Raw genomic sequence first — 14,799 nt, forward strand, 5'->3', positions numbered from 1 at the left:
CGAGTCTGGGCAGCCTTGGCTCAGACTCTGCCTCACCAAGAACCTCACCAAGAGAGCATTGTGCAATCTTGAGAGGGAAGGATTTGTCTTCCTCTCAGGATATGCGCATTTTTTTCCAGTGACTATCCTGCAGGACTATTTTGCGCATTTCTGAGGGATAGTGACTGCTGGCCCAGAAAATTGTGCAATGCAGTCACTGAGCCTGCATCCATTTCTAGTTGAGATTGTGCATTGCGCAATTCCAATAGTCAACAACCAGACTAGACTATGCATTGCACAGTTCTAGCAGTCAGCTAGTCTTCCAACAATTGTGCAATGCAGTCACTGAGCCTGCAGCCATTTCCAGCTGATATTGCTCATTGCGCAATTCTAGTAGTCAGCAGCCAGACTGGCCCGTGCATTGTGCAGTTCCAGTACTCAGCTAGTCTCCCAATAGCCTAGATTGTACCTTTCGCAGTCTTGGCAGTCAGTCTCTCGACCTCCCGGTCGAAATTGCGCAACCTTCATGATCAGTCACACAGGGATGCTGAAAGTGACTTCTCAAGTTCATTTTGGTTTTCAACTGACAGATTTCTTTCCATGAGTGTTGCCATGTCTCCAGGTATTGTAGGTATTCATCTGCCTCTCAGCAGTGCATGTACAATGGTTTCCAAGAGGAAAGAGTCGAAGACACCATTCAAAGCACACCTGGAGATGCAGTTGATCAAATGTCTATGAACATGCCTACTCATGAAGCTATCAAGTTGTTCGTAGACAAGAACATCATGATATCACAGCGAGCAACATCATGAAGAGCAGTTCAAGGAAACATACCGAACAAAACTAATGAAGTGAATGCAATGAATGCAAGAGGAAGTTTTTTGATAAAACAGAGGCGAAACAAAGTTGTAAGATCAAGCAGATCCATTGATGATGAAAGAAACTTTGGAGACTCGGCTATGAGGTGATGGCACAACATGAAGATCACGCAAAGACAAAGAATGGAACAAAGAAGAAGTTGCATGTGATGAAGCAACAACTTAAGGAAGAACATGAAGCTACATAAATAGATGAATGAGTTGCAATAGTAGCAAGAACAACAGTGGGTGCAACATGCACTCACGAATGAAACTATGCCACTACAAGTTGAAGATCCATCCTAGCAATTGGCACAAAGCAAGCATGGTGAGTAGTGTTGTTGATCGCATGCAAGGGATTCAACAACATGCATGTCATTGTGCACATGCATGAAATCCAATCCATTCAACAAACTCACCAAGGCAAAGATAAGAAGAAAGTCCAACTGGAGTTGAACATGTACTTCGGCAAGTCGATGCGTATGACCACCAGCCCACACTTGAAGATCAGCATGGAAACTATGCATCAGTGTGTGCTGGTTCAGCCGCACCCAAGAAGACCATGCACATGTTAGAAGACAAGTTGGATGAAGGAGCTGAACCAATGCACCAGATGCAATGGAGGCAAGAGTTCACTTCAGCAAGATGTCACCATGGGGTGCATGCACACCATCATAGACAACCAAGCTTGGCATTAGCTCACCACCTTCACCATCACAAGCATGTCAAAGAGTTGGTCTCATCACAACTGACCGAGTGCCAGTGATGTCTTGCATGGCTTGCTAAAGCCATTTTGTCTCACATGAGTACATGTGCATTGTAATGTTGAGTCATTTCAAGTGTAAGTCAAGTGTCAATAGTTGGATGTAACAATCATAGAGTAGGTGAAGAGTCATGAGGGTAGTTGAATTGTCACAAAGGGTAATGTCAAGGGTCACCCCACCCTTTGCTATAAATAGTCCTCATAACTCATTGTATGGGCTTTTGGTCAGCCAAGCTTCTGATAAGACTATCTTAGAGAAAGCTTGGACAATATTGTAACGCGCCTTGGATTCTCCACTACATGGAGCTAGTTCATCTCTTTGGGGGAGCAGGTGGATGTGGCTGTAATGCTTCATTGTTGGGGCTAGCAGGTTTAAATGGATGTATTGTATGATTGGGACTTACACTTCTTTATATAATAAGAGCCAACACATTTTCATGCATATGTTGTTATTGTAATTGGAATGCTCTGGTTTCTTAGCCATATATGTTGTTCAACTTACGTATTTGTGTATGAACTGCTTTGTATGAAATTATATGAATCTTGTTACAGATGTGATGTTGGTTTAACCATTACTTTGGATTGTTGATTGATCTTCCTTCCATCTTGTGATGCATCTTTGCTCATGTGTCCCCTTCTTAGCTGAGTACTGCTACAGGTTGCCAAGGGGCACACTCATCTCACCCCCCATGTGTTAGAACCTCTCATTCAACTTCCTTGACTCACTACAACAGTCACACCCTTGCTATTGATAGAGTTATATTACTTTCCTTTATGCAATATCATGGTCAAGACATTAACTTACGACCCACTGTTAGGACTCCTACACCAAATAGTCTGAGGTCTAATTGGGACTTCTTACAGAGGAGATCCCCTTGACATGTTGGTGGGTCCAACACTGTCAACATTTTGGCACTAGAAGGAGGGCCAGACGACATGTTGATTCCTCACATCTGTTTTGAATATCTACACATCTATCATGACTAACTACCGAGTTTCTCTTTCGGAATGAATGTCTCATGGAAACAATTTCATCATCCCAAAAAATCTCTCAGATAACTTGTCTCATAAAACATTTGATGGTGGAGGCTACGTAGCCTTGGTAAGGTGCGCAGTTGGCATTGTAGGCTCATGCAAAAGACATAGATTCTTTGAAGAATACATGAGTTGCGCGCTGCTCATCTACACGCTTCGAGGGCACCTAATGCATTGGTGTGCCATGCTGCCCGAAAAATCCATTCATTCTCTTGCTCATCTGGTCATAGAGATAGATCGTGCTTTCAATCACTTTGACCGTCAAATGCTTAACAAAGAAATTCTAAAATTACGAAAAGCACCTGATGAATCCGTTGAACAGTTTTACATGCCCTTTTGTAATATTGCATACCGATTCCCAAAAGATGATATTGATTTGGAATTTCTTGATGGAAGATTTGAGTATCTCCTTCACGTATTCGAATCCCACTTAGCACAATTTGGTGATGAAGCTGCACAATCACATGTAGACAGAGTCGCTGTCACAAGTGACTGTCCACCTTCACCGCATCAAACAGCTCTACCACCGTGGAGTGATGTGGGAGATCATACGCACACCTTGGTTGAACTGTCACATCCTCCCACCCCACCTTCTCTTGATATTTGCATAGATTTGGCTTGCAAGCCTGCTGGTTGTCACATGGAATCGTTCCCTTGACCTCCATCCTTGCGTTCTATTGATCTTTTAGATTGTACTGTCTTGTGTTGTTCCATTCTAGACTCCTCACCTGTTGTGAACGAGGATCAAGTTGTCGACGGAGTTGGTGTTATGCAGCCAACTTGCGCCATCATTCATGATGAGTGTGCATGGGAATCTAAAGAAGATCTCGCGATGAAGGGTGACTCCCTTCTTACCGTGCCTAATCCGCTTCATCCTAACATCCCTTGTGATTCTGCCATTGTTGATTTTCCCTGTGAAAACTCATTTCTAGATGCTTCTACTTCCGATCATTCACATGACACCTCGGATGCCAGTCTATCATTACAGTGCAGAGAGGACACATCTTCCTCATAAAATATGTTCAATCTGTCATTTATCTTCCTTGAAAACACAAAGGGTTAACATATTTGCTTCTCATCTACCCCTCCGCCAGATTCATCAAATCATGAGGATACAAGCATCTTGAATTTGCTGATCTTGGTTGTCATGATCTATTCACTTACTCATCCGATCATGATGTTGATTCAACCGTTGTTATCCAAGACATTGATCTATGATGATCTATCTATCCATGAGGTCGAAATCCCCTAGGCTGTTGAGGCACTTCAGCCCGAGTTGATGGTTATGTTAGGCCCTCGCTACCCTGAGGTTGGTCTCACTTCTAGTCACGAAATTGTTGAAACACTTAAGGCTCCTCATCACTCTCTACTTTGCACTAAAGATAAAAAAAACACCTATATTTCACTTCCTCTACTCAAACTACACGATCCCATTGCTCATGCATTGGAGGAATCTTACACATTAAGCACACATGCACAACACAAGTGGTCTACCTTTCTCACATTTTCTTACATGTCACAGTCAAGAGAATGCATACACTCAACATTTGCATGCAGTGTAGCATAACATCATGGTAGCACCACAAAATGCATGTCATGTACTATCACTCATCTTTGTTCTGTGGTCACTTGTAAGCTCGGAGTGTGTTTGTCTTCACTATTACATCTTTCTTGCTTACTGGTTGGCACAACTGTCTTGTTTGCGAACCTTGCCTTCACTAACATGGGTCAACCAATGCACCCGTGGCTACATTAGAAGTATCACTTCATGTGAGATGACCCATGTACTGTTAGCTTAGGAGTAGGAGTAGTGTCTATTTTTGAGTTATTTGCTTGCATACTTGTTTTCTTACTTGCTTTGTTTGTTTGTCTGTCTGCTTTCTTGTTTTCTTACTTTATTTGCTTTCACTTTTGCTTCTACTCTTGCTTTTCTTTGTTGTTTTTTAGTTCACTTGTATCATTTCATAAGATAGTTTTGCATGAAAGCATGTATGAATCTTGAAGAAAGTTGGGTAAAGTACAAGAGGCCATGTGCTGCTATCACTACTTGGTTATATGTCATCCTCCCTCTGCATGAAGAACTTGATACTTTCAGTCCATGATAGATCGATGGAAAATACGTACTGTTCGAAGTGAACCTTGGTGAAAACACAATGCTTGTGTGCTAACTAGTGTCACCTACTCTAGCCGGTTGTTTTTGGGTTAAGCCTTATCAGCTCAGTTAAGTAGAGTAAGGTGAGGGGGAAAACCTTAACAGGCACATCAGAGGTATAATAAACTAATTATCTATAGGAAAAACCTCTTCTGCTCTCAATAAGTCAGGATCCCTCTTCCGCCTCTGAAATGAATAAGTGTTATGCACAATTACGAAGATGAAAATGAAAAAAATGAACAAGTGAAAAAAGTTTGAAAACATGAAAATGAATAAGGCGAAAGAAGAGAAAGTCTTCCTACACAGAGAGGAGATGCAAGTAACTTTGCTAGGGTATTGACCAGGCTTGCTCGCAGTGGATCCATGCTTATGTTCCTATGTGACTCCGTCGAGGTACTGTCCAGGCCTGCTGGTAGCGGAGCAATACTAGAGATGAAACCAAGACTCTGATGACTATATTGCTTGGGCATCAATATACGCCTCAACCCCAATCGAAACAAATATGTTGACTTGGCTTGCAATGTGTGTCAATCGATGAAGAGTTTGGCAGATGCTACATCTTACAATCAAGCTAGTGTGAAACCAGGAGGAGATGAGAACTAAGCAATACTTCCAGAGGTGTTAGACTTGCTTTTCATGAACAAGGTCCATTTAGATAGCTTGTGTTCTACCAATGTGTTGCCAAGTGTTGTAGAAGCTACAACCACCCTCCAAAATTTTGCCTTATCTTCGTTTTGGAGCCTCCCTTCCAACCTTCACAGCAACTTGTCTTGCTTCATCAGGTTCACAAGCTTCAGTGTTTTTCTTGCACAAAGGAAGCCTGTCGATCACAGCTTGATGCATTCCCCTCCTAAGATGTTCACTCGGACTTGTTCCAGCTGCAGGCTGAGAAGCTTCCCCAAGAAAATTGCGCATTTCTAGAGGGAAACCAGCCTTCCCTCTAGAAGTTTTGCAATCCTGTCTAGTAGCCTGTTCGGCTCCAAGATTGCACATTTCTGCCAATGAATACTCCCAACAGGAATTGTGAAATTTTCTCCAGCAGGGCTGCTCAGCTCAGAATTTGCGCAAATTTGGGTAGCAGTCAGCTGCTCTGCCTAAAAATTGCACAAATCTCCTGGGCAGCCAACCCAACTCCTAGCCAGTAACGCGCATTTTCTCCCAGCAGTCGAGCAACCTCTTGCATGTGTAGCTGAGTTGACCGGTTCCCTCCGAGACTGAGAAAAATAGACTTGCATGCATGGGCTGCTTCTCCCAAGGGAACGTGCAAAGGGATCCCTCGTTTTAGGGATCTATGATTAGTAGTTGGAGGTTACATGCAAGGATCATTTCAGAATCCTCCCACTAAGTGTCACTTTCCCTACATTTGTGGCATGCGCATCACAACCTCGATGTTATCAAAAATCATCAACCGGATGTTGCAGAGCTCATTCCTCACATCAACGTTGTAGATCGGACATCCCACATCATATCTAGGGGCAATCGACATGTTCAACTTAGTTGTTTTGGGGTAAGTCCACTTTGCATGCCTTGTGTTGCATTTCTGTCGCTTTTTGTGTTTTCTCTTGTGTGAGTAATGTCTTCTTGATTTTAGTGAACGCTTGCTATCATTTTGATTCATACTAGCTTGTCCTAGCATTGTTTTAGTTTTCGTTGCTATCTCACTGTTGTTGCATGGATGAAACTATTTTCATGAATGTTCACTGATTCGGTGACTCGCCTCACCCACATGCATGTTTATTTGTTTACTGAATCTTTCATTCATGTTTGCATGCACTGTCAATCACTTTTGCTATAACTTAGTGTCGCCATGCATTCGCTGTCACATTTGCTTTTAGTTTCCTGTTAGTGAGTCTGGGTAGCCTTGGCCCAGACTCTGCCTCACCAAGATCCACACCAAGAGAGAATCACGCAATCCTCAGAGGGAAGACTTTGCCCTCCTCTCAGGAAATGCACATTTTTTCCCAGTGATTGTCCTACAGGACTATTTTGCGCATTTCTGAGGGACAGTGAGTGCTGGCCCAGAAAATTGCGCGATGCAGTCACTGAGCCTACAGCCATTGCCAACTAAGATTGTGCATTGCACAATTCCAACAGTCAAAAGCCATATTGGATTGTGAATTGCGTAGTTCCAGTAGTCAACCAGTCTCCCAACAGCCCAGACTATGCCTTTCACATTCTTGGCAGTCAGTCTCCCGACCTCCCCACTGAAATTGCGCAACCTTCATGATCAGTCACACAGGTATGTTGAAAGTCATTTCTCAAGTTCATTTGGGTTTTCGACTAACAAATTTCTTTTCATGTGTGTTGCCATGTCTCCAACAATTACAAGTGTTCATCTCCCTCTCAGCAGTGAAGGTACAATGGTTTCCAAGAGGGCAGAGTCGAAGAAATCATTCAGAGCACACCTAGAGATGCAGTCAATCAAATGTCTATGAGCTTGCCTATTCACGAAGATATCAAGTTGTTCGTAGACAAGAACATCAAGATACCACATCGAGAAGCACCATGAACAACCGCCGAAGGCAACATACCAAACACATCGAATGCAATGAACGCAACGAATGCAGTGAACACAACGAATGCAGCGAATACAATGAATGCAATGAATGCAAGAGGAAGGTTGTTGACAACACAGAGGTGAAGCAAAGTTGCAATATCAAGCAGATCCAATGATGATGAAAGCAACTTTGGAGACTGAGGCTATGAGGTGACAACGCGACATGAAGATCGCGCGAAGATAGTGAATGGAACAAAGAAGAAGTTACATGTGCTGAAGTAGCAACTCAAGGAAGAACATGAAGCTGCACAGACATACGAATGAGTTGCATCAGGAACACGAACAACAGTGGGTGCAACATGCACTCATGAATGAAACTGTGCCTATACAAGTCAAAGATCCATCCCAACAGCTTGCATAGAGTAGACATGGTGAGAAGTGTTGTTGATCGCATGCAAGGGATTCATCAGCATGCATGTCATTGTGTGCACGCATGTAGTCCAATCCATTCAACGCACTCACCAAGGTGAAGACAAGAAGCAAGTCCAACTGGAGCTACACATGTACTTCGGCAAGACGATGTGCATGACCACCATCATGCACTTGAATATTAGCATAGACACTATGCATCAGTGTGTGCAGGTTCAGCTGCACCCAAGAAGACCATGCAATGTTAGCAAACGATTTGGATGAAGGAGCTGAACCAATTTATCAGATGCAACAGAGGCAAGAGTTCTCCTCAACGGGATGTCACCATGGGGTGAATGCACACCATCACGAACGACCAAGCTTGGCATTAACTCACCACCTTCACCATCACAAGCATGTCAAAGAGTTGGTCTCATCACAATGGACCAAGTGTCAGTGATGTCTTGCATGGCTTGCTCAAGCCATTTTGTCTCACATGAGTACATGTGCATTGTAATGTTGAGTCATGTCAAGTGTAAGTCAAGTGTCAATAGTTGGATGTAATAGTCATAGAGTAGGTGAAGAGTCACAGGGGTAGTTGAACTGTCACAAAGGGTAATGTCAAGGGTCACCCCACCCTTTGCTATAAATAGTCCCTCATAACTCATTGTATGGGCTTTTGGTTAGCCAAGCTTCTAATAAGACTATCTTGGAGAAAGCTTGGACAATATTGTAATGCGCCTTGGCTTCTCCACTGCACGGAGCTAGTTCATCTCTTTGGAGGAGCAGGCGGATGTGGTTGTAACGCTTCACTGTTGGGGCTAGTAGGTTTACATGGATGTATTGTATGATTGGGACTTACACTTCTTTATATAATAAGAGGCAACACATTTTCATGTATATGTTGTTATTTTAGTTGGACTGCTTCGGTTGCTTAGCAATATATGTTGTTTAACTTACGTATTTGTGTATGAACTGCTTCATATGCAATTATACGAATCTTGTTGCAGATGTGCTGGTGGTTTAACCATCACTTTGGATTATCAACTGATCTTATTTCTAGCTTTTGATGCATCTTTGCTCGTGTGTCCCCTTCTCAACTGAGTACTACTACAGGTTTCCAAGGGGCGCACTCATCTCAACCCCCATGTGTTAGAACCTTTCATTCAACTTCCTTGACTCACTGCAGCAGTCACACCCTTGCTACTGACAAAGTTATCTTACTTTGTGCGACATCACGGTCAAGGCATTACCTTACGACCCACTGCTGGGACTCCTACAGCAAACGGTCTGAGGTTTAATTGAGACTTCTTACCGGGGATATTCCCTTGACATGTTGACGGGTCCAGCACCGCCGACAAATATATATGACTACTGTGCGAATCCATTCACTATTACCCTTTCCTTGCAACTTTCATGTGATCCATCTCTCTCAATATTTGCTCTATAAATCCATTTTGACTCCTAAGAAAATTTTCTATGAAGGGAGGTTACCAAATTTCATGTTTCATTTATTTTTATTACATCAATATTTTCATCTATTACTTTGCATTGAATTATATTCCTAACTAGATATTCATAATAACTTGGGTCTATATGAACCTCTTAGAAGCTATAGAAAAATTAACGATATTGTTTTTATTATTAGTTAGAGATAATTTCTTTGAAACTTTATAACATTATTGGAGGACTTTGACATAGTGGTCGACTTACATTGGACTTGATGAGGTTCTTGAAGGTAAAACATGACTACCATGGAAGTTTAGTCTGCTAAAAGAGTTTCTGCAATGTGGAGAGATGTAATTTTGTGATGTTTGTAGTGACACCATTATTGTTTTTCCCAAAATTAATTATTCTCTTCTTCTTTTCACTTTGGCTAATATTCTTGTTTTTCATTAAAAGATAAATCATAAGCAAATATTGCTTTATTTTCTAGCATATTATTTAATTTATATCAGTTTATCTCCATTACATAGACAATAAAGATATATATTCCACTTTTGTAATCATGTTTTTCCCAATCCTACTTTGCAACATCAAAATAAGGAATGCATCCAAGCTCATCAATATGAGACATAATTATCTTTCTTATGTTCCAATCCTCTCATATTGTCATGCCCTTCACTCATTTAGGAGGAAAGATATTCAACCAATATATAGGTGTATACATATCTACAACCCAAAAGTGTTTGGGAGACCCTAACCTTAAACATGCTACATGCCATTTCAGTTATTGTTATCTTTATGCATTCCACCAATCAATATTTTTCAACAAAATAACATGTCATTGATTATCTATTTGTTGCATTATTTATTCAAATATCATGAAATTCATGTTACGTAAATTATCCCACTCTAAGTTTCCTTCAACTAGCATCTATTATGTTTAGCTACTAAAATTTTGAGTACTTAAAGAATTAAAATCATATACCTACATACAAAAATTGATGGTTTTGCATCAAGCCATATATATTTAAATACATGAGTTCAAAATGTGCCTTGCCTCTCCATGATGCTGTTACATGAAAAGGTTCTTTTCATTCAACCCATTCATCATATGTTTTTTTTGTGAAGTAGATTAGATTTATGAAAACTTAAATGTTCAAACCTCATTGATGACAACCGATACTAATAATCTAAGAGAATTTCAGGACATGAGTAATTCCACTGGCAAGGAAAGACATCATTATTTTCCACTGACACTTAATATAACTTTATTAGCACTATCTTTATCATAAATAATATAATTTTTATTTTCAATGATAGTTGGATATCATTTTTCAATTAACTTCCCAATATTAAAATATTGTGGTTTACACTAAAAACAAAATGAACATTGTTAATACACTTCTTCTCACTTTCTTTGTCTTAAATGAAATGAGACTTGTAATCATGGAGGTGTCATTATCTTAGTTATAGATGGAAACCACATTATTATAAACAATAAATACTTCTCTCATGTCTCTATCTATGACAGTTTTATGTATTGCAAATACTATTATCTTCACTTCTTACATTGCTTTGTCTTGAATAATATCAAAGCCTTTACTCATTCGAAGTATTGTAAATTGTGTTTGTAAATTGTAATCACATATGGTAAAGCGTTGTAACCACACATAGATAAATCTTGACTACCCCTTATCTTACTTTATCTTCTATAATATGAACCCTTTAAGAATTATAAATGTATATATAACCACAATATATTGTAAATTTCATTTCTTAAGTATACATTTATCTATTAAAACCTAATTCTTTATTCTCTTTTGTTTATTAATTTTAAATCATATTTTCTTACCTTTAGAGTTTATAATACACATATTTTCGACAATAATAACATATATCTTGTATATATCATTTATCAAAATATATTATTTCCATCATAAATTTGAGTCCTCGACAACTTTCAAGTGGTCATCCAGCGTTGACATTTATTTAATGAAAACTCAGCATGGCACCATATATTTTTTGTATCTTCAATATTGCAAATTCCATAGTTATTTTACTTAAATTCACAAACATAAAGTTGATATTCCTACTCTCCATAGCCACCCCTCCTTGCTTTGAGCTATTGACATTTTACCATTAATGCAACTCTTAAAGCTATATAGTATATTCTTACCCATTTTTCACACTATTTTTAAAATAAATTGAAAGTTCCTAAAATAAATTGAAAGTTTTGTTTGGATTATATTTAATAATTTCTAATAAAGATATATAAAGAAAATCAAACATTAGAAAAAAACAAACAATATTCAATTAAATCAATATTACTAACAATGGAAAGGATTGCACCCATTTATATAACCATCACGTTGAGCAACAGCAAAAAAAAGGCCACTAAGACAGGCAAATAACCAGAACGTTTAGCAAAAGCAAAAAAAACCCACTGAGGACAGGCAAATAACCAGCACGTTTAGCAACAGCAAAAAAAACCACTAAAGACAGGCAAATAAGAACTATGCAGGTCGCAAATATTTTTTTTTGCGGTAACAAAAACATTCTCTTCATCGCACATACTTTAATGATGTAAAAGATATTATACCCATAATCACCCTATTCATAAATATTTTAAGGTCTATGATATGTAAATTTCACAACCCTGAGATTCTAATGCGTAGATGTGGAGACATATTCTACATTGACTGTTCCACTAAGTTATAAGGATCCTCTGATTTGTATGTTTATGAACTTATATTAGGTAGCCGATGCCATATCTCTTATACTCAAATCCTCAGTTCCGAGGAGAAGCTAAGAGTTTTTAGAAAACATTTATTCTGTGCATTTAATGATTAAATAAAAAAAATAAAATATATCTTGACCAATTAAACTAATCGTTTATATTATTATTGTAATTGAATTATCGTTATTCTACTTAGGTTTCTGAGAGTTCCGCTATGTGGATGAAGGTGTCAATAAACAACGCTTAATTTCAGTAATATATATGTATATATCACGCCTAAACCACATCTAATTTTAAGAATAAAATCTTAAATCAAAATAAATAATTTGTTTCTTTAGGTCCGATAGAGCATTGTTTGGTCTCAATAAACATTAACCACCACCATCATCATATATATATATTGGTGGTAGGTAAGTGATGGGTTAGTTAATTTGTCAAGACATGAAATAGAAAATAATACGATTAAAGTAAAGCTGTTCAAGGTAGGGTTGAAATGATGTGGAAAGGCTGGTGTGAAGCAATTTGCAAGGCGTGGCTGAAGTGGTAGATAGGGAATATGACGATAAAAATGTTAATGTAGGGCCAACTTATGTTGCCACTTGTGAGAATCGGGAATATTATAAATCACCAAAGTCTACGTGGGCCTCACTAACATTGATATGACACCATGCAACTCGGCAACTTGTTCGAAACTGTCCGGTTCCATCTATATCAGACAGCGAAGAAAACTCATGAATTCTCTCTGGATATACGAGAAGAAAAATAGGAGAGGCCGGGGTTCAATGTACGGTGGACTGAGGTATTTGAAAGCTCCCCTCAAAGCGTACTTACAGCTCATAGCAGCAGAGGCCTGAATAGGAAAGGCAACTTTCCATATCGAGTTTGCAGAGTTCAGAATAGGAAAGGCAATTATCCAGCTTTTAAATTGATAGATATGCGTATTTATGGTAGCGTATATATGGCAGCAAGCTGAATTATCGACAGAATATATATACAAGTTTGAGGGTATTAAATCTTGAAGCTATAAGGAAATATTTGGAGGAATGATGGACGATTTTCGTGGTGATCTATTCGAATGGCTTTGCGTCGATGTATTTGCTCTAGTGTTGTCACTGCTGGATGTTGCGAGCTTGGCTAGGAGTGTATCAGTCTCCACCAAGTGGAAATCTGTGGCCGAATCCGACATTTTGTGGGCAAAACATTGCCTGGAGCTTTGGAAATACAAATTTACAGTGAGAACAAGTTCTCTCCATCAGATTGAACCAAGGATTACAGCCTATTGCCTCTCTCTTGAAGAAGGACGCCGGGTAAATTGTTTTACATTAATAACGATTTTTATTTCATTAAAAACCCAAATTTGCAATGGAACAGACTGTAATTGAGAACCCTAATTTGAAAACGGCAGCCAACAATTAGATGGAACCCTAGGGATTAGTAAGTTATCTGCGAGTTAAAATATTATCTTCGATTCATATCGATATGTTGTGTAAATGTAATTGCAGATACGAATCACGGCCGACGATCTGTGCTCATATACCTGGAATTTCTGGTACAAAAGGGTAGGCCTGTACGATAGGGATATTATAAACATTGTGTAAATCGGCAATTTTCGTACGAAAAGCATTCATAGGAATGAATTTTTATTCCCGGCATACTGAAAGAAATGAATTTATTGCAGGAAGCAGGGAATTACTGGGTGAACTGTGATCCGTATTGGCGCGGGCTTCATCCAATGCGGCGATACTTCCACCGGGATGGCTACGTCTCTGCAGATCCAGACGACCCACTTTGGGGAGGTCACGAATGTCTTTGGAACTTCACAAAGATGCACGAGGAGAGGTCTGTACGAATAAACGAGTGGCCTCCATTGAAAGTTTCACGTACGTCCTGCTGGGGATGGAGAATGGAGAACTTCATGGTTGTCTACCAGACATCGCATCCCCGTGAAAGTTCTGAGCCGGGGGCGGCTGTTGACGATCCAAGTTTTAATTTTTAAATATTCTGTTTGGTGCAGCAAATGATAGCCCAGAAACAGCCGCACATCTACATAAAATACAATGCAAATTGCGAGCAGTCCTCCATGGAAGTCAAAGAATAGAGGCTGACAACAATTATTTACTGTTTCACATGTATATAATTCCATAGGAAGTTCTGAAAGGATTTGGCATATCCTAATTTACGATGTATCTAGGGTTTTTGTTTGTAAAGTTTCTTAATTTCACATATGTCAAACATAGGGTTCTGTAATGCACTGAAACGAAAATAAGCTAGCTTATCTTTTTGGATTTTATAGACGACCTGAGGGAATCTTTTACATAGAAGGCTTGTGATAGTAACTTAGTGCTTGGTAGCTTTTTTAATTTTTTTAATAATATATTATTATAGGGATAATTTTAGGTTTTTTGTTTTTTTATTTGAGTGTAATAAGGTGATAAGTAATTGAGTGTTATGGAGAAATAATACGGGTTAATTATTTTTGGAGGTTTGATATTGGGTAATTTTGGTTATAATATTAGGATTTTACTTTATGTAATGTTGTTTGGGTTAGATTATCTTGTGTGGATTTTTCAATTTGATTTTAATTAACAATTATATGGAATTTTATTAATGTAGAAAAGTAAATTGTTATTTTGATTTAAACTTATATAGAGTTTTATTAGTTTAGAAAATTCAATTGTTGAATAGTTGGACGTTTAAGATTTGTATATATGATTAGAAATTAGAATGGTTGAGTTTGAAACCATCATATATTTATTTAGTTTTGGATCTATCAACATGGTTGAAGACACTAATTGACTAAAAAATTGTATGTTGACAAATTTAAGTATTGTTAACTTATTTTGTAAACCAAAAATTAAAATATACGGATTCAATTATTATTATTATTATTTATATTTATATAAATTTCATATTGTATATTGAAAT

At 38.7% G+C, this 14,799-nt stretch overlaps 1 protein-coding gene across 1 annotated transcript; it reads left to right on the forward strand.

The window, feature by feature from the left end:
- Positions 1-12,610: 12,610 nt before the first annotated feature.
- On the forward strand, positions 12,611-14,236 carry LOC149140828 (uncharacterized). The gene is made up of 3 exons (XM_089449533.1): positions 12,611-13,181; positions 13,377-13,433; positions 13,553-14,236. The coding sequence occupies exons 1-3, from the start codon at positions 12,918-12,920 to the stop codon at positions 13,868-13,870; spliced, it is 639 nt and encodes a 212-aa protein (XP_089305659.1). The 5' UTR covers positions 12,611-12,917; the 3' UTR covers positions 13,871-14,236.
- The last annotated feature ends 563 nt before the right edge of the window (positions 14,237-14,799 follow it).

Source organism: Pinus tabuliformis, chromosome X (assembly GCF_031772625.1).
Source record: "Pinus tabuliformis cultivar Carrire ecotype Pingquan chromosome X, CPIR1, whole genome shotgun sequence".
NCBI classification, from domain to species: Eukaryota; Viridiplantae; Streptophyta; class Pinopsida; order Pinales; family Pinaceae; genus Pinus; species Pinus tabuliformis.

Excerpts from the sequence above, each read along its gene's own strand:
- LOC149140828 (XM_089449533.1), top strand. The coding sequence starts at position 12,918 with ATGATGGACGATTTTCGTGGTGATCTATTCGAATGGCTTTGCGTCGAT. Across the intron at positions 13,182-13,376 it reads CTCTTGAAGAAGGACGCCGG|ATACGAATCACGGCCGACGA; the intron begins GTAAATTGTTTT and ends ATGTAATTGCAG. Across the intron at positions 13,434-13,552 it reads GGAATTTCTGGTACAAAAGG|GAAGCAGGGAATTACTGGGT; the intron begins GTAGGCCTGTAC and ends AATTTATTGCAG.